The following is a 17845-nucleotide window of genomic DNA, read 5'->3' as shown; positions in this document are numbered from 1 at the left end:
TAAAATAAATCACTTCGTTCGATTATTTATAAGAAAATTCCTTATGTTTTGGCAAACAAACCAATTTTTGAAGCGTATTTTTAAAAATTTATCTGGGTATTTGGGAGGCTGCCCTACTGGAATGGTTTTTCCAATTAAAATTCAAAAATAACAAGCATATTTCAAAGAGGAATCGAGTAGAAGAATCGAATAAGCCTGTTTATCTCCATTAGCCATAGCCCTCTCGTATACACCAACAGCTTGCCCTCACAGCTTGTCCTTACAGCCGCCCCGTTGGTGCACCCGCAGCGGATACCCATCGATGAAGTCCTTCCCACAGTCCGGACACACGAACGGCCTCTCGCCCCTGTGCCGCCGCTCGTGTATCGTCAGTTGGCGCTTCCGCACGAACGTTGCGTCGCAGTACGCGCACGGATGGGGCCGTTCCTGCGTGTGGACCGACATCTCGTGCCGGCGCCGATCGCCCACCGTCCCGTACCGCTTGTCGCACCCCTCCATCCGGCACTGGAACCGCTTCTCGCCCGTATGCGACACCATGTGGTTGGTGAGCGTGGCGCGGGTTTTAAACATTTTCCCGCACACCTCGCACGGAATGGTGGCCGTCCCGTGCTTCAGCAGCTTGTGGCGGGTCAGATGCTCCTTACGGTTGAACTTCCCCCCGCACAGCTCGCACGCGTACTGTCCGGGCGTGTGGCAGAGCCGGTGCGAGGCGAGCGTTTTCTTCGACGCAAACGTTTTGTCGCAGTGTTCGCACGCGAAGGGTCGTTCGCCGGTGTGTGCCGCCCGCTCGTGCGCGGCCAGATCGGTGCGAGTTCGCTTGCGCACACCACACACGGAGCAGACGTACGCTTGTCGATTGCTTTGCAGTGCGGTAGTTCGGTGGGCGTGCAACGCGGACGCACTTTTAAATATTACACCGCAATTGGTGCATTCGTGACAATGTTCCGGATTTATCACCTTGCTAATGCGGCCCGCTTCAGCCTTCTGGTTCGCTAACGTTTGCCGATGTTCCGCTTGGATGTGTTGCTGCAACGCTTCCGGGTGGGGGAATGGTTTGCCACAGCCCTTGAAGCAACAGTACTGTAACCGGCATCCCTTCTTCAAGCTGTTTTGGAGAGGCTTCAGCTCGATAGCCGCCGGCAGCCCCACTTCCCGATGAATGCCACTGTACAGGTGCAGCTCCATGCGTCTCGGGTTGTACGTTTGAAAGTCGCACTGCTTGCAGTAGTGCTGCCTAACGTCCACCGTGTACTGGAGATGGTCGTTCAGCCGCTCCTTACTCCTAAATCTTCGACCACACTCATCGCAACCGTAGGGTAGATTGCTCGCCGCATCGTGCGCACTTGAGCGATGCGCAAGCTGCACGTGCTCGAGCCGTGTTTCGCTCCGATCGAAATACTTCTTGCAGCAGCAGCAACGTTCCCCGGGCAGTGCGATCGATGTGTACCGATCGGCGATACTTTCCCGCGGTAATTTGAAATAGTTCGCGTGCTGTTCCGACATAAGCATGTGCGATATCATGCGCGTGGCGGAGTCAAGCAGCACGTGACACAGTTGGCATTGGTAAAACTGGCGCTGCTCTCGCAAACGCTTGTGGGAGATGTAGACCAGCCATAGCTTAAACTGTTTGCCACAGTACTCACAAACGTACCGGGCGGTAGGGTCGGGTTGACTCTTCGCATCCGCGCTACTTTCTCGTATCTGCAAATGCACGCTGAGCTCTTCCTCGGAGGGGAAAAAATCCATACAGCAGCAGCAACGGTGATGGCGCAATTCCACGATGGAGTATCCCTGTTCCACTGAGAGTGTGTGTAAATTGGGCTCCGAAATACGACACATTGCTCGCTGTAGATTCGTTGTTTGTGCTTGCTGGGGCGAGTTTTCGGTCGTTTGTTGCTCCCACTCCTCATCGTACTGCTCTTCGGTAGTACCATCATCTAAATCCATCTCGACGTCAACGGTCGATTCTTCGCTTGGAATCATTTCTATCGTCAGTTCTTCCTCGCTGGAGCTTGATTCGGGCAGTAGGTAGACCTCTTTTGTATCGCATTCGTTTTCTCCGGTATCAATCTCTATCTCAAGCTGCTGGAGAGAAGATGCTTCTTCTGCAAGTTCTTCCATCATTTCGGGACATTCTACAGATTCGCTTTCCGTTTGTCCATCGATATTATCTTGAGAAGCGTTACACTCGTCATCGCTATGGTCTGACTGCTCGCGTTCAATACTCGATACGTGTCCATTTTCTTCTGCAAGTAAATCGGGGACTTCAATGGCGATCGGTGTCTGTACCATTTCTTCATCTCCATTATCCACTTCTGGCGGTTCTTTGGAGTGAGGTGCATCTGCCGTTTCTGCTTTACATTCAACCTTAACATCCGCTTTGGATCTAAAAAGACACAAGCATCGTATTTAAAGAACTTTAACCAGCACCAATATTGTTATTTCCCTTACCCTAACAGCTCCTCGCACAGCCAATCGTTCGTCCGGATGCACTGCTGCCGAAGCTCGTACGCCACCTTCAACCGATCCAAGCAATCGAGGCAAATGTTTTGCGGCAAACGCCGATCGCACGTCACGGAGATGCCGGTGAGGGACAGAATCATCTCCTCGATGGAAACATCGTCCTGCTTTAGCCGCACCGAGATCAGATCGTCGTTGTCCGGTTTGTAACATATTCGACAGTGCTTGGGAGGCATTTTGAAGCGACAGCGAGCGAAACGAAACAAACTCCAACCGCTAGGCACGCGCACCGTTTTGTTGTTGTTTACCAAGTGAGCCCAATGAGTTGGTCGGAAAAAAGTAAGGCGCGCTTACACGGAGGAGCATGTTGACGTTTTGTGTCAGGGCTGCTTCCACGCTAATATACGGCGTTTTAGCTTAAATTTTCCAGTTGTGAACTTAATAGCAGTCCAACTATTGTGTCAAAAAATTTTAATATAAAAAGGCATCTTTTAATCCCATTTTTCGCTATTGTTTGCACACTTTTCCCATTTTCGCAACGCAAATTTGGATTTCGCTCCGCAAATGTCAACCTGCGCCAAATGGTGCACCGTGTAGCCGGACCTGCAGCCTGCCTAGCCTTTGTGTCATCATAAAACCAGTTTGCTGTCGTCGGATCAAAGTAATTCGGTTGGGTTTGTTTGCAAAACTCTGTGCTCAACTTTTGTCGCCCAAATTTTTTCACACCTGCCAGCGGGAAAACGTTAGGAAAAATGCCTTCATTTACGGGTGAGTGTGTACCGCCCGGGGGTTGCTGCCGCCGAGCCGTCCAAAAACCTTCCGAAGCCGACTTTCAGCCCGAAAGGTCCTATCTGCCTTTCGACGGATGACAGTTCACGCAATTGAGGTTATGGTGATGATAAACTCGGGAAAACAGTTAAAATAAATAAATAGCAGTTTTAGAACGAGCTTGTGCTCACATAAAATCATCGCGAAATGTAAATCTGTGGCGGAAAAATCGCTTCCCGCGGGGTTTCGCTTGCCCCATTGGTGGCCTTCGCCCATTGTCTTTGTTGACCGTGTGTGCGGACAACGAAAACAACCATGATTAAGCATGTTTGGCTGAGCTGGGATGCTGTGCTTTGCTTTGTTTGTTTGCAGTGAACGTGAAATGGGGAAAGGAAAGCTTCAAAAACATTGAGGTCAACACGGACGAGGAGCCGATGCTGTTCAAAGCCCAGCTGTTCGCCCTGACCGGTGTCCAGCCGGACCGACAAAAGGTGCTCTGCAAAGGCATTAGCCTGAAGGATGAGGAGTGGAACATGCCGATCAAGAATGTACGACGTAGAGCTGAGTGCTGAACCCCTGACCATGGTCTTAACCTGCCGACTGCACTTTACACTTTTAGGGCGCCACGCTGCTGCTGCTCGGCACAAAGGAAGAAGTGCCCCAGGAGCCGGTGGAAAAGCCGAAATTCATAGAGGACATGAACGAGAACGAGCTAGCGACGGCCGTAAGTGAATCTGGCGCAGGGCATGAAGTGAGGTTTAGGTTTTCTTATATTTGGTTTCCTTTCTTCACACACACACACAGTTCGATACTCCGGCCGGTTTAGTGAATCTGGGCAACACGTGCTACATGAACGCAACGCTGCAGTGTCTCCGATCGGTGCGCGAGCTGCGCGAAGCGCTGAAGGAATACAAGGAGGAGGCGGGCGGTGCGTCGGGGCTGGCGGGGCTCGCCTCCCCGCAGGCCATTACCATGTCGATGAAGAACCTGTTCGAGGACATGGAGCGCCGGAACGATTCGATCACGCCGGTCCTGTTTCTGCAGCGGTTGCACATCGCGTTCCCGAACTTTTCGCAGACGGGCGAGAACGGCACGTACCGGCAGCAGGACGCGAACGAGTGCTGGTCCGAGCTGCTGAAGATGCTACAGCAGAAGCTGCCGGCCCAGAAGCTTGCCCCCGAGCAGAGCGTGAAGCACAGGTAGGAGGCGCGCAGGAGGAACTTAAATGGGAGGCAGGACACGGATTTTCACACCAAGTTTCCGGGTTTTTTTTTTTGCCATTTCCAGCTCGTTCATCGATCAATGGTTCGGCGGCACGTTCGACGTGGAGATGAAGTGTACCGAGGCGGAGGATGAGCCGGCGAGCAAATCGAAAGAAAACTTTCTGCAGCTCAGCTGCTTCATTTCCACCGAGGTGAAATACATGCACTCCGGATTGCGATTGGTAGGTGTTGTCGGTCGGCCAAGGTTTTAACACGTTCGCAATAATTTATTTAAGTGTATTTACCGAATGTCGATGCAATTTGTTGCGATTTAATTGCAGAGGCTGAAGGAACAGCTGACGAAAATGTCTCCCTCCCTCGGGCGTGATGCTGTTTATTCGAAAACGGTAAGTGATTTTTTTCTTATCATACCATATAAAAATTTAAATATTTTGAAAAACTGCTCGAAAAACCCAAATCTTGAAGCATACCCGTTTTTCTTTGTGGTTGTTTTCGTTGGATTCTGTTTTCGCCAACAAAAGAAGAGAAAAAAAACAATCTCATTTACTGTCAAGCATACACACTCACACATACGTACCGGAGCGCATATTCCGCATTTGTATGCAAACAAACAAAACATGCGTCCCCTTTCGTGTTTTTTTCCTTGTTCACCCCTCAGGGGGCGGAACGGGGGAAAACCGCCCTTCGTGATCCGGCGTATTGAAAATACGATACACGAATCCATGTGCAGCATGACTAGCACATTCGCACTGAGTGTCAGTGTTGGGCCGCCTTCGATTGGGCACGGCTTGTAACATAATTATCGCAATTTATGCGCTCAAAATTGTAGAAAAACAATGACCTCACGACGGTAGGCCCGTAGGAGGTGTATTTTCAAAACATGAAGCCATATTGAATTCGAACATGGATTCATACCGCATCCGCCATATTGAATTCGAAGTGTGGGACGTCGCGGGTAGAGCGAGACATGCAGAGGTAGCCCAATTTGTTGTGCTCGTTGCGTGTAATGTGGTGCAACTTTGTCGCGATTTCGCGCTATTGCGCCACAAATAAATAAATATTTTAGTTTTGAGATTTTTCATAACAAAATCAGCTAAATAAAGCACGTTTTAAAGTGCAATGTTGCCTATTAAAACAACAAAAAACACTGCCGCCAATCGTTCGTGCAGTTTCGAAAATCGTAAGATGCCGTCCCGCTCTAGCGCCCGACTGGCCGGGCGAAACCGCGTCGAGGGGGCATTTTCGCCCGAGCGAGCGAACAGACGCACTCATTTTTTCCCTGTCTTCTCGCGAGGAACAAATTCTACCCCGTCGTGTGTGCGGCAGCCATCTTTATTTTGGAAACGTGAATATTTGTCAGCATTCACGGGCTTAGCACGGGCAATTTGCGGATCGTCGGAAGCGTGTTTCGTGTCGGCGAGTGGAAAATCGAACGGTAAACGGTGCGAAAGTGGTCAGAGGTGGTGTGCCGTGGGACAATCGCTCGCCTGCGGAAGCACACCCCGCTGCGTGAAAAGCCAAGCGGAACGGATCGAAATAGCAGAAAAAAAACGCAAGCGAAGAAGTGTTCTCGTTGATGTGCGGTGGTGTGCGTGCGCCTATTCATCTCGACGAGCAGAGGCAAACACTGCACAGCACAGCTGCAGGCAGGCAGAGGGCAGCATTAGCAGAGAACGGCAAAGAAGGAAATGCGCCAATGTTTGTTTCGCGTGCTGCATCCAAGTTCCCTATTATTTTGATACGCCACAAGCGGATGGTTCGTGTGTCGATCGGAACAATACACGGTATGCGGAGTAGCATCGGACAGTTGAAAGGATTCCCCCTGGCTCTCGTTGCGGAGCTTTAAACGTACAACTGGGGATTCTTCACACAAACACACATATACATACGCATTTACACACAAGCGACGAAACGGAAAGTGTGTTATGTTGTAGTGTGCGGTGCGGCATACCGTTCTAACGCAGTGAAATAAAGCAATAGAGGCGCATTCGGTGAAAAGCTCAACATTCTTCTCCCCCTGTTTTGTGCATTCACAACAACCTGCAAGCGGCAGCGGCGGCGCATCGCACACGAATCCCCTCGGGGCACCAACTAGAGCGAACCCGGAGGAAGCGCGCGACGTGTGTGAGGATGTTGTCATCGGGCGCATCGGAAGAACTAAAAATAATTCTTTAAACGCCGGCGGCACAACCAGGAATAGAACAATTTCTTGTGTGTTTTCTTTTTCCCTTCATCGCCAGCATGCTGAAATAGTGGCGTTTTGTTGGGACATCAAAGTGAGTGTGTGTGTGTGTTTGCGCAAACCGAAAAGGACGAAGTTACGAGGCACAAAAAACACACAGCGCTGCCACCGATTACACACGCCAAGCAACCACCACTACACAAGCAGCAAAGGATCACACGCATACAAACGCAGCACACACACTCGTCGGTGCACACAAAGGAAAACCCCCGCACGGTCAGCAGCTGTCGTCGCTTCGTCCCTGCCAGGAGCGCATTGTGTGCGTGCGTGCGTGTGTGCGCGTGTGTGGCATAAGAATAAAGGATTAAAGCCACACCACACCAACCACCGCTTTTGTTTATTGTGCGCGTGTGTGCGTGCGTACGTGCGAGTTCATGCCGTTTCGCCGTTGTGTGTGCTAGTGTGTGTGTCGGTGCGTACGAAGGACACTGTGGTACCTTCGAACAAAAGGGTCCAGTTCGAAGGAGGAGATATAGCAAGGCCACTCCGAGGGGGTGCCACGCGGGCGTGTGTGTGAAGCTGGAGTGCGGTGCACCGGTTTACGGGCCGGGCTTACAACGGGAAAGTGCAGTGGTACGTCGACCCACTGGAGGAGCTACTGATGATGTCCTCCCATCATCATCTGCATCACTCGCACCATCATCAGCACGATAACATCATGTCTGAGGTGGAGGTGCCGGACGCGAACATCGTGGAGGAGGTGGACGGCAGTGCCGGGTTCGGGGCGGAGATCGACTACGATCAGTACGGCGGGGTGGACGGCCACTACGAGGAGGTGACGTGCGAGACGGAAGACTCGCAGGGAGGGCTGATGGGGCACCATCACCATCACCATCACCATCATCACCATCATCTCGGGCACCCGGGGGACGACGACGAGGAGATACTGCAGCACGAGCCGGACATTGGGCAGGCGGTGCACGAGGAGGTGCTCGATTCGTCCGGCGATGCGCTGTGCGTGTACGGCGACATCAATCTGGAGAACGAAATCTACATCGAGTCGGCGACGACCACGCCGGGCCCGTCGTCCCGCAAGCGCAAATCGCTCAAGCAGTCGCGCAGCGGCGGCGGCGGCGGCATGATGAACCGCATCCGGGCGAACGATGGCAACGTGCACCATCACAACAGCGGCAGCCACCATCATCACGGGCTGACGGCGGTGGAGCAGCTGGACGTGAATCACAAGCGGCGCCGGTGGGAGCAGAAGCAGGTGCAGATCAAAACGATGGAGGGCGAGTTCAGCGTGACGATGTGGGCGTCCGGCACGGACGACGACGACGGCTCGAACCCGGAGATCGACCCGGACTACACGGAGTACATGACGGGCAAGAAGATCACGCCGGACAGCTGCGACAGCATGCCGGGCATCGATCTGTCCGACCCGAAGCAGCTGAGCGAGTTCACCCGCCCGTCCCACAAATCGAAAGGCGGCAGTGGGGGCATCGGCAGTGTCAAGCTGTCCTCCAGCGCATCCAGCTTGCTGCTGGCGGCGTCCCCGGACGGCCCCGGCATGATACTCGGTGGCGACGGTGGCAGCAGCGGGGGCGGCGGCGGCGGTGGCGGACGGTCATCCTCGGACGTGTCCGATCGCAACATTGCCTGCCCGCACAAGGGCTGCACGAAGATGTTCCGGGACAACTCGGCGATGCGCAAGCACCTGCACACGCACGGGCCGCGGGTGCACGTGTGCGCCGAGTGCGGCAAGTCGTTCGTGGAGAGCTCGAAGCTGAAGCGCCACCAGCTGGTGCACACGGGCGAGAAACCATTCCAGTGTACGTTCGAGGGCTGCGGCAAGCGGTTCTCGCTCGACTTCAACCTGCGGACGCACGTGCGGATACACACCGGCGACCGGCCGTACGTCTGCCCGTTCGACGGCTGCAACAAGAAGTTCGCCCAGTCGACCAACCTCAAATCTCACATTCTGACGCACGCGAAGGCGAAGCGCAACAGCAGCAGTGGCAGCAGCGGCGGCGGGGGCAGTAGCAGCCGACACCAGAGCGTGGCACAGGCGGCCGCCGCCTCCTCGCCGCATCATTCGGGCGCGGGCAACACCATCCTGCCGCCGCAAGCCTTCGTCAAGATGGAATCGGTCGAGATTGACAACGATGCGTCGCAGTACATTCTCTACACGGATTAAACGCCAAGCGGGTGGAAGAGAAGAGTGCACTTGAGCGAAGAGGGAGAGAGGGAGGCTGTGGTGCACAGTCGCGTTTGTTGATGCACACGCACGTTTTGCCATTTATTGTGTTTGATAAGCGCTCGGCGCGCGCTAGGACATGCTAGAGAGAGACGGAGAGAGAGAGAGAATACAGTCGAATTTGACCGAGAACACGCGAAAGAGATAGCAACAGTGGTAACAAAACAATTGTGATAGAAGGGTATTGAGGATCACAACCAGTAGCCGAGGGAGTAAGCCAGTAGCGAAGGAAACAAATATCGCCCCATGATCGATCATTCACTCGAAGAGGATAACAAAAAAGCGGTTGCAAAATCCTTAAGCTTTCAATGCGCATTGCGTTGCGCACACCAACACACGCACGCATCATCGTCCTCTAGTAGGAGCGTGCTTGAATGTGGTTTGAAGCACGCAGCCACTTTCAGTTTGTGAAGAAGAGCGGGAGGGGGTTTTGGGTGATTATCTATCCTCGAACAGTTTATGTGCTGTTTTTTGTGTGTGTGCAACGAATTCCTCCTCCGCAAGAGTATAGAGTACAAGGAAATAGAGCGATGTGCATTTTGTTGTGGTTGGGGGCACTCTTGGGAAATCCCAAAATTATTTGCACGCTACGCGGATGCCTTGGACGGCCGGCATCTTGGGGCGGGATAGGCAAAGAGAGCAAGCGAGAGGAGCAAAGCGTGCGATACAGTCATTTTTAGTGTGTAAGGATAAGTCTCTTTCTTTTTTTTAAGAATTCCAACTTTCCTTGTACATACACAATCTTAATTCCTTACCAAACCTACCTACCTAACTACCTACCTCCCGCGCAGCCCATTTGCGGGATAAGACGGAAAAGAACGATGCGACAAACTACACTAGGCCGTGTGCGTGCAGTACAGGTACGAGCACAAATGTCCACAATGCGCGCACCTTCCACCTTGTGCGTTATGCGAGATTCATCCTAGAGATCAAAGTAGCAGTAGGCAGACCGGCAGTTGTTGCCTAGCACTGTTGTCTCCATCGCGCCAGGCAAAGGGGGGAAGATAAAAAGCAACCAGAGAAATAGCAACACAAAAGAAAGAGAGAGAGAAAGCGAAACCCCCGATTATATTTAGATGTGCATGTGTATATTTGTGTAAGGTAAAAACTAACAAACAAAAGAAAAACCATCGATAAGAAACGAACCGTCGTACGTGCGTGGGGGAGGAACAGAGAGCAAAAGCGAGGGGATTCATTAAGAAAGATTTGTTTTATGTACAAAAATATGAAAGCTAATGTATCCACGACACAGAACAGAATAGTATGAAAATGATGTGTGTACGTAAGGTTTATTAGACGCAAAAAAGGGGAAGACAGATAGAGCAGGGAATCACGAAAGTATGTACATAGCAAAACAAACAAACAGCAGAATCAGCCATCTGAGCAGAGGAGGTAGAGTCCTCACCGCATCTTCTTTCCGTGAAAAGTGCGAATGTGTATATTGTTTTTTTTTGTTTTCTTTTGGTTTTACTATTCTTTAGTTAGTGCGCACACACAAAACGGTATACACACAAACACACCAACAAATAGGAGTTAATTTAAAAAAAAAAGAAATTTCATTTTGCAATCAGACAATATAGGGATATAAGACACACGCATCCAGCGCGCCGCTACCTTTTGTAATCAGAACTCATTTCATCATGCTCATCGTAATCATCAACATCATTTAATGCATATTATCTATTGCAATGCAACACCTTTTTTTTCGAATTTTTCCATCTATTATTACCATTTTTTTAAATAATTTTTGAAAATATGAACTCCCCATTCTTAAGCAAAAGCGTCGCGCCCTCTATATGTGTTTAAATTACGAACGTGTAATAATATTGAGAGTAGTTCAGCAGGTGCGAAGCGGGCGGGGGTGGTCACAGGACACAGGAACGTGTAGTGTGATTGTATGGTTCTTTTTGCAGGAACGTTTCCTGATTGCGCTTTTGAATTATAGGGCACACCCCCTCCCAGAACAGAAGAGGGTTAAGAGGAAGCGTGAAAGAGAGAGAGAGTCTCCTAAAGGAAAGTCGGGTACTTTTCAGAAATAAAATTTTCAAGAAAAAAACGTTCGTGTTGTTTGTAAATGGTTTTTTCTTTTTCTGTTTTTTCTGTGTTTATTGTACTGTAATGTGGTGTGCACAAAACGATCCCGTTTGGAAGAATGATTCATAATTAATCTAAAACAAATTCCATTCGTTTTCTTCTAGTCGCTGATCAGCCGTCTGCCGGCCTACCTGACGGTCCAGTTCGTCCGGTTCCAGTACAAGGGCAAGGAGGGCATCAATGCGAAGGTGCTGAAGGACATCAAGTTCCCGATCGAGTTCGACGCGTACGAGCTGTGCACGCCCGAGCTGCAGGAAAAGCTGACCCCGATGCGCACCAAATTCAACGAGATCGCAAACGCGGAGGTCGAGCGTACGCTCAAGGGCAAGAACAAATCGAAGGCCGAGTTGGAAAAGGAGAAACCCAAGACTGTTCCCCAACCGTACTGCTTCGAGGATGGTAATGCAATGAGCGAGGGGGGTGTGTGTGGTGTCAGTTTAACACAGTTCTTTTGCTTCCATTTTTCCCCAGACCTGGGCAGTAACAACAGTGGATATTACACACTGCAGGCCGTGCTAACGCACCAGGGACGGTCGAGCTCGTCGGGGCATTACGTCGGCTGGGTGAGGCACAAGGACGATCAGTGGATTATGTTCAACGACGATCACGTGTCGCCGGTGGATCAGGAATCGATCCTGAAGTTGTCCGGCGGTGGCGACTGGCACTGCGCCTATGTGCTGCTGTACGGACCGAAGGTGCTGGAGCTGCCGGTGGAGTCGGAAGACAAGGAGGGCGGTGGTGACCAGCAGCAGTCGTCGCAGCAGGGAACGGGCGCCACCACGGGCGAAAAGATGTCGGTTGATTAATTTATATATTTTTTATTATTTTTGGAGCGGGAGCGAGAGCAAGTTTGTTTCGTCGGCGTGTGTGTGTAGATCATCGTCAAAGATGCTTTGTGGAAAATTGTGAACAGATTTTCTGCGAAAAAGTATGGCTGGTGAGGTCTGCAGGCCTACAGAAGAGCGGTGTGGTACATTTTCCCGCGTGTTTCTGTTGCTTCTGCTACTGGCAACGGATCGAGCTAGCGGGTGGATGTCCTCAGTGATGTAATAAAATCGGTACTGAATCTTCACATGCTCTCGCAGGTGGTAATTTACTGGTTGTTTCTAATGTTATTGCAACGTTGCTGGAAGTTTAATATTTTATTTGTACATCGTGAGTCTCCTCCGCTTTATTATCTTATTGAATTGTTTTGAAAATTGGATTTTAAATTAATTTTGTGATAACCGCATTTGTGCGATAAATCTGAAACGTGTTTTCGAAATTGAAATTCCGGAAAATTCGAGCATCTTCGAAAAAATGACAATCCGACAGCTGTCAAAGTATGTTTGAAATCAGCGCCTCTCAACCAAGGAAAGGCAACAAATCCAGTTTACATATTCCGTTGCTAGGTAGCGGTTTTGAATGTACGAAGAAGCTTTAAGCCATTTACAAAAGCGTTCAGCTAATTTCTAACCTACGTGTTAACTGGACCTAAAGTGGTTTAGCAAATTCTAACACCTCAATTCCTTCGCGCTCGGTTGAGAGGCACTGACTCGCCCCATGTTTTTGGGACCTGTCAAACGCATAAAAGCGAGCCGCGAAACAAGAAAGAGCCGCAACAACACGCGAAGAAGTACCGCCGCACACACATTGTACACACGCACGTACGCACGTCCGCACACACCACCATCCGAGCAGCAGTAGTACCATTTTGCGTGGAAAAAGTGTGAAATAAAAGCCGTACGAAATGGAGGAATACCACGATCTGTCCGGCGACGGGGGCGTCCAGAAGCGCATCCTGCAGGAAGGGACCGGCGACGAGCGCCCGTCGAAGGGCTGCTCCGTCTCGCTGCACTACACCGGCACACTCGACGCGGACGGCAAGAAGTTCGACTCGAGCCGGGACCGGAACGAGCCGTTCCAGTTCACCCTCGGGACCGGCTCGGTCATCAAAGCGTTCGACATGGGCGTCGCGTCGATGCGGCTGGGCGAGCGGTGCATCCTGCGGTGTGCGCCCGAGTACGCGTACGGCAGCTCCGGCAGCCCGCCGAACATTCCGCCGAACGCGACGCTCAACTTCGAGCTGGAAATACTGGGCTGGAAGGGCGAGGACCTTAGCCCCAAGTCGGACGGCGGCATACAGCGGTTCATCGTGCAGTCGGGCAGCAGCAAGAAGCGCCCAACGGCGGGCGGCCTGGTGAAGGTGCACCTGGTCGGCCGGCACGAGGGCCGCGTGTTCGAGGAGCGGGACGTGGAGTTCTGTCTGGACGAGGGCAAGGAGGTGGGCGTGGTGGCGGGCGTCGAGCTGGCGCTGGAGAAGTTCCACAAGGAGGAGACGGCCCGGCTGCTGCTGAAGCCCCAGTACGCGTTCGGCGCGCAGGGCAACAGCGAGCTGGGCGTACCGCCGAACGCGACCGTCGAGTACACGGTGACGCTGACCGACTTCGAGGCGCTGGTCGAGCGGTCGATGATGTCGCAGGACGAAATGCTGGCCCAGGCCAAGCTGCTGCGCGAGAAGGGCACCAAGTACCTGAAGGAGGAGAAGCACGAGCTCGCCCTGAAGCTGTACAACCGGGCGCTCTCCTACCTGTACGACCAGTCGAAGGAAGGGGAAGCGGCCAAGCTGGCCATCTATCTCAACAAAATTCTGTGCCTCCAGAAGTTAAACTCGCACGACGAAGCGAAAGTTGCGGTAAGAGTGGCCCTGATAAGAAGCGGCACGATACCGCTGCATCCCACGCCTACTATGTTTAAATTTAAACGCGATTTTGTGGTTTTGCGGTTTTCCCATGGTGCTTTTTCTCTCTCTTTCTCTCTTCTCCATAGTGCGTCGAAGCCCTCAAGATGGACAGCAAAAACGTGAAGGCGCTGTACAGGCGGGGAATGTCCAATCTGGCACTGGGCGACTTAGACCGAGCGCTGCAAGATTTCTCCGCTGTAAGTAGCGCGTGGATGATAGGCGCATGTGTTGTTTGATCGATAAAATACAATCTTTCCTCTGCTTCGCCGTAGGTGTTGGAAATTGAACCGGAAAACAAGGCGGCCCTGAACCAGGTGACCATTTGCAAGCACAAGATCAAGGCCTACAACGATCAGCAGAAGAAGGTGTTTGCCAACATGTTTACAAAGTTTGCGCAGAGTGACTCCAAGGTAAGTTTTTTTCCCGCACGTGCATCGATTGCTATTAAATCGATGCATTTACGCACGAACATTGTGTCTCTCATGGGAGGGTTGTGACAAAAATCAGTAAAATTTTGTTTCCATTATTTGTCCCCCTTACATTCCTATTTTTGGGCCTTCCCCACGAAAAAAAAACCATCTTCAAATCATAATTCCCACGGTTTTTGATGTGTGCTTTTTGTAGTAAAATGGTATGTTGTGCTCATTTCGCTACCAATCGCCAAACTTTTCCCTCCGGAAATCTCCACATCGTGATCGAAAACGAGCTTTGAACTGTTTGAAAAGAAAATGCAATCAAACGCCAACTTCACAGTATGAATGTTTTTAAAAAAGCCAAATTTGAAACAAACCTTTCGGAACAGAAAAGAGCATTTTCACGAGGGTGAGGCACAGCACCAACTCTAAAATATAAACACACATACACACACAAACCGAATGGGAGGGCAAACATTACTTAAGGCATATGCAAAACAAAACCCCCCCACACACCTCCCTCGTCTGATACGAGTGTACCACCTTTTCTTCAACACACGCCCTCCCAACGTCATCAACTCCCTCGTTCTTCTCGTTCCCTGCCGGCGGTCCCGGAACACCACGCAGAAAGCGCAGGAAGAGCAGAGCCGCCAGCCGGACGTGATGAAGCAAAAGTTTGGCGAGTGGGGCGCGGACGAGCGCGAACACGAGCCGACCCGGTTCGAGCAGGAAAATCCGGACGTCATCATGCTGAACGATCTGCACAAGCAGTTCCGCAACATGTGAGCAGCCGAATCCGGTCGATGCAAACTGGAGGTGCGTCCATCGTCGCCATAACAACGCTGCAACGCGGCGATTTAAACAAATCGGGATACCAGCAGGACGCGAACGCCAACAGGATGCGCTGTTTGGCTTTGCTTCCCGATCGTAGTTGGCAGTTTTCCGCAATGACAGTCAAGACAAAACACCCGGATCATGCAAGAAGGTTTTTTAAATTTCCCCCAAAAAAAGCAGCAGAAGGAAACATTTGTAGAATCTTAACATGCCCAGTTTTAGAGGGAGAAGCGGCGATGAAATGGTAGGGAGATATGATGATTTACGACGATTATAAACTTGATGGATCGCGCTGAGTGGTAGAACACGTAATAAACTCGAAACAAAAAGTCGCTATATTTGCTCTATAATCAAATTGCATTCGGGTTTTTTTTTGTAATTTAGTATCCTTAAAAAATTGTTCGTATTTATTCGGTAACCGCCGCCCGGAACGCCACTATGTTCCGCATGCCTTTGACAACAACAGTGTGCTACTCCATCTCTAGCCTGCAACGCTACGACGTCAGGTCCATGTGCTTCCGCAGGTGCAAATCGTACCGCGCCTTGTCCGCCATCTTCCGTCCACAATGCGGACACTCGTACCGGTACTCGGACGCGTGCACCGACTGCAGATGCTTCTTCAGTCGGAAAGCGAAATGAAACCGAGCCGCACAATGGTCACATCCGTACAGACGATACGCTCGGTGCGAAACAGCATGCAGCCGGAGCTGCGATTGCTTTCCGAAGCACTTCCCGCACACCTCGCACAAAAACTGCCGGGATGGGTTGGCACACAGATCTCGCCCAGGAATGTTGTCTCGTCTGCCACAGTGGCGGCAACTGTTTTGCCGCTTCACTGATTGCCTATTGTGCCGATGCTGGCGGAGGGTTTTTCGATTCCGGAAGCTTACGGACTGGTCGGATGTGCGCTTCCGGTAGTGAATCGCAAGACGGGCGGCATGCCGTTCCTGCACGAGATCGAGTAGATCTTTCTCCTCGGCGAACGTTGCATTGCAGCAAGCGTATCCGGTGGAAAGTTTGGTTTGATCACGTCGTTTCTTCGATCGTTTCTTCGATCGTTTCTTGACACCTGCGGTAGTCATCATATTGTTTAACACGTTGTCTGCCACCATACATGCCCACTGAACTGCCCCGTCAGGCCACGGAATCACTCTTTGATACGATTGCATTTGATTTTGCATTTTTTCTCTTTTAAATCAAATTCACCAATTCTCTTTGTTGTCTCAGTCGATCCACTATGTCGTTTGTTGGGCTAATTCCATGGAATTTCATTCTTGGAGCCCCCCTCCCCTCCCTTCCCTTCCATTTCTTTACTTCTCGCAAAAGTCGGTGACATTTCGACTCCAACGCTTTGCAACGCTTTGGTGACGCGCATGCAAACGATGCTACAACAATGACAGGCAAAGCAAGGGCCGATCAAAGGGACGTGAAACTGTGAAAAGATCGTTTACGTATTGTCCAAGCTGTCCCGATCAACCTCAACTTTGTGATGAGTGTTTTAAGATTGTGCATCAAAAGTAAAGGATGAATAAATGAACTCCAAGATCTTATAATTATTGTTCATTCTCATTCTCATTTATTTATGAAAACATAATATAAACTCATTTTGATATTTTAATCATTTTTTAAAGAAATAATAACCGTGAAAGAAAAGCATTGTGAAGAACCGATCAAATACGTGCAAATTTATCTCTTGTAACACGTCTTTTACAATGTGTAATGTGTCAGCCACTATGTGGCTGACGTGGCCCGATCGGAAAAAACCCGTCAGCCACATAGTGGCTGACGTGGCAGACAACGTGTTAAAGATGAATCTGCATGAACATTGCTTTTAGCAATCAAACTTCTCCGCTCGGTGCATCCACTCATGTGATCCTCAAAACTTGCCTTCGTTATGAATCCGCACGAACAAAGATGGCAAACGAATAGTTTAGAATTTTCAAACCACTGCTGATGGTTTCGTAAGCCATCATAATCTTCAAACGCCTCTTGGCACAGCGCACAAACGAACATTACAATGGGGGAAACATTTTCCCGACCATGGGCAGCGGCAATATGCTCGTAAAGTTCTTCCACAGTGCGGCCGGTAAAGTCACACCCGCAGCACTTATGACCGCTTCGCTGTATGTGCTCAAGCTCATCATTCTGCAGCGCTGCATCCGTAGGCATCGTGCCACGTCTTCCGGGCGAACTCATTCGTTCCTGTGCGGACGAAACTTCCTGCTCGCCGTCCTGCAGTTGTTCGAAGCGCTCAAACATTTTTCTCACCAGCCCTTGGAGTGCAATCGCTGCGCTTAACTGGCGATAGCAAACCTTCCCGCAGATCCACGCTTGTTCCAGCGCAGAGTGTGATGGGAGCTGCAAAAAGTGTTTGAAAACCATTTTAAGTGCTTTTCAACAAAAGTATCACGACGACAGCTCCATACCTCTATCCCCGCCAACTGTGCCAATGCTTGCACAACGGAGTGATCGCTGGTGAAAGCGCCCTGCAAATTGCTCGCTCTACGAGAGCTCACAACTTTGGTGCAAACACTACACTCGACTTTTGCACCGGCGGCACATGGCGTCGACATGGTTCCGTAGTTTAACCGCTGCTCGTAAGCAATTAAAAACGCGAAACACTTTGCGGCTTGCTATGATTCGTAGCAAACCGGGCAAGATTATTCTCGCGCTGGCCGGTAATGTAAACAATAACAAATAGAAACAGTGCTGCCAGATCCGTTCAATTGCGTGCTTTCACCGAGTGATTCATTTCGAAAACAAATGTACTGTTGTGCTTGGTTCATTACGTATTTAATTGCTAAAAATAGTTTTCCAAGCTTTTGCAATATTTAGAAATTAATAATTCTTTCCGCTTTTCTACTATCGACAACTCTGCAGTCGAAGAAATGA

The 17845-nt window shown here is 50.6% G+C and overlaps 5 protein-coding genes across 6 annotated transcripts; 3 read left to right on the top strand and 2 right to left on the bottom strand.

The window, feature by feature from the left end:
* Positions 1–13: 13 nt before the first annotated feature.
* Positions 14–2788, bottom strand: LOC120903455 (zinc finger protein 420-like). Its single transcript, XM_040312891.1, has 2 exons — positions 2452–2788; positions 14–2386 (listed from the first exon to the last, which is right to left on the bottom strand). Exons 1-2 carry the CDS (start codon positions 2694–2696, stop codon positions 247–249), a joined length of 2385 nt encoding a protein of 794 aa, XP_040168825.1. The 5' UTR covers positions 2697–2788; the 3' UTR covers positions 14–246.
* Positions 2789–3071: 283 nt separating this feature from the next.
* LOC120903459 (ubiquitin carboxyl-terminal hydrolase 14) lies at positions 3072–12080 on the top strand. Its single transcript, XM_040312897.1, has 8 exons — positions 3072–3228; positions 3601–3776; positions 3848–3952; positions 4033–4427; positions 4516–4672; positions 4772–4837; positions 11089–11383; positions 11456–12080. Exons 1-8 carry the CDS (start codon positions 3213–3215, stop codon positions 11788–11790), a joined length of 1545 nt encoding a protein of 514 aa, XP_040168831.1. The 5' UTR covers positions 3072–3212; the 3' UTR covers positions 11791–12080.
* On the top strand, positions 5710–10950 carry LOC120903460 (transcriptional repressor protein YY1). Its single transcript, XM_040312898.1, has one exon. It carries the CDS (start codon positions 7295–7297, stop codon positions 8828–8830), a length of 1536 nt encoding a protein of 511 aa, XP_040168832.1. The 5' UTR covers positions 5710–7294; the 3' UTR covers positions 8831–10950.
* A 348-nt stretch (positions 12081–12428) lies between the features above and the next one.
* Positions 12429–15303, top strand: LOC120903461 (FK506-binding protein 59). 2 transcript variants are annotated; one of them, XM_040312900.1, is made up of 4 exons: positions 12429–13658; positions 13793–13903; positions 13979–14116; positions 14331–14425. In XM_040312900.1, exons 1-4 carry the CDS (start codon positions 12714–12716, stop codon positions 14331–14333), a joined length of 1197 nt encoding a protein of 398 aa, XP_040168834.1. In that variant the 5' UTR covers positions 12429–12713; the 3' UTR covers positions 14334–14425. The 2 variants fall into 2 exon arrangements, with proteins under 2 accessions (XP_040168834.1, XP_040168833.1); XM_040312899.1 differs by lacking the exon at positions 14331–14425 and adding an exon at positions 14747–15303 and having other exon boundaries at positions 12432–13658.
* LOC120903462 (zinc finger protein 84-like) lies at positions 15271–17649 on the bottom strand. The gene is made up of 3 exons (XM_040312902.1): positions 17380–17649; positions 16760–17311; positions 15271–16047 (listed from the first exon to the last, which is right to left on the bottom strand). The coding sequence occupies exons 1-3, from the start codon at positions 17524–17526 to the stop codon at positions 15448–15450; spliced, it is 1299 nt and encodes a 432-aa protein (XP_040168836.1). The 5' UTR covers positions 17527–17649; the 3' UTR covers positions 15271–15447.
* Positions 17650–17845: the final 196 nt, after the last annotated feature.

The sequence above is a fragment of the Anopheles arabiensis genome, chromosome 3 (genome assembly GCF_016920715.1).
Source record: "Anopheles arabiensis isolate DONGOLA chromosome 3, AaraD3, whole genome shotgun sequence".
Taxonomy (NCBI): domain Eukaryota; kingdom Metazoa; phylum Arthropoda; class Insecta; order Diptera; family Culicidae; genus Anopheles; species Anopheles arabiensis.
This window is presented reverse-complemented; position numbering and strand designations above follow the sequence as displayed.

What these genes read in the sequence shown, in the direction of transcription:
- LOC120903460 (XM_040312898.1), top strand. Translation starts at nt 7,295, where the DNA reads ATGATGTCCTCCCATCATCATCTGCATCACTCGCACCATCATCAGCAC.
- LOC120903455 (XM_040312891.1), bottom strand. Translation starts at nt 2,696, where the DNA reads ATGCCTCCCAAGCACTGTCGAATATGTTACAAACCGGACAACGACGAT. An exon ending in CTGTGCGAGGAGCTGTTAGG is followed by an intron (nt 2,387 to 2,451) that starts GTAAGGGAAATA and finishes GTGTCTTTTTAG; the next exon opens with ATCCAAAGCGGATGTTAAGG.
- LOC120903461 (XM_040312899.1), top strand. Translation starts at nt 12,714, where the DNA reads ATGGAGGAATACCACGATCTGTCCGGCGACGGGGGCGTCCAGAAGCGC. An exon ending in ACGACGAAGCGAAAGTTGCG is followed by an intron (nt 13,659 to 13,792) that starts GTAAGAGTGGCC and finishes TCTTCTCCATAG; the next exon opens with TGCGTCGAAGCCCTCAAGAT. An exon ending in CGCTGCAAGATTTCTCCGCT is followed by an intron (nt 13,904 to 13,978) that starts GTAAGTAGCGCG and finishes GCTTCGCCGTAG; the next exon opens with GTGTTGGAAATTGAACCGGA.
- LOC120903459 (XM_040312897.1), top strand. An exon ending in GGAACATGCCGATCAAGAAT is followed by an intron (nt 3,777 to 3,847) that starts GTACGACGTAGA and finishes TTACACTTTTAG; the next exon opens with GGCGCCACGCTGCTGCTGCT. An exon ending in ATGCTGTTTATTCGAAAACG is followed by an intron (nt 4,838 to 11,088) that starts GTAAGTGATTTT and finishes GTTTTCTTCTAG; the next exon opens with TCGCTGATCAGCCGTCTGCC.
- LOC120903462 (XM_040312902.1), bottom strand. Translation starts at nt 17,526, where the DNA reads ATGTCGACGCCATGTGCCGCCGGTGCAAAAGTCGAGTGTAGTGTTTGC. An exon ending in CACAGTTGGCGGGGATAGAG is followed by an intron (nt 17,312 to 17,379) that starts GTATGGAGCTGT and finishes CACTTTTTGCAG; the next exon opens with CTCCCATCACACTCTGCGCT. An exon ending in ATGTTCATGCAGATTCATCT is followed by an intron (nt 16,048 to 16,759) that starts TTAACACGTTGT and finishes GCAGACAACGTG; the next exon opens with TTAAACAATATGATGACTAC.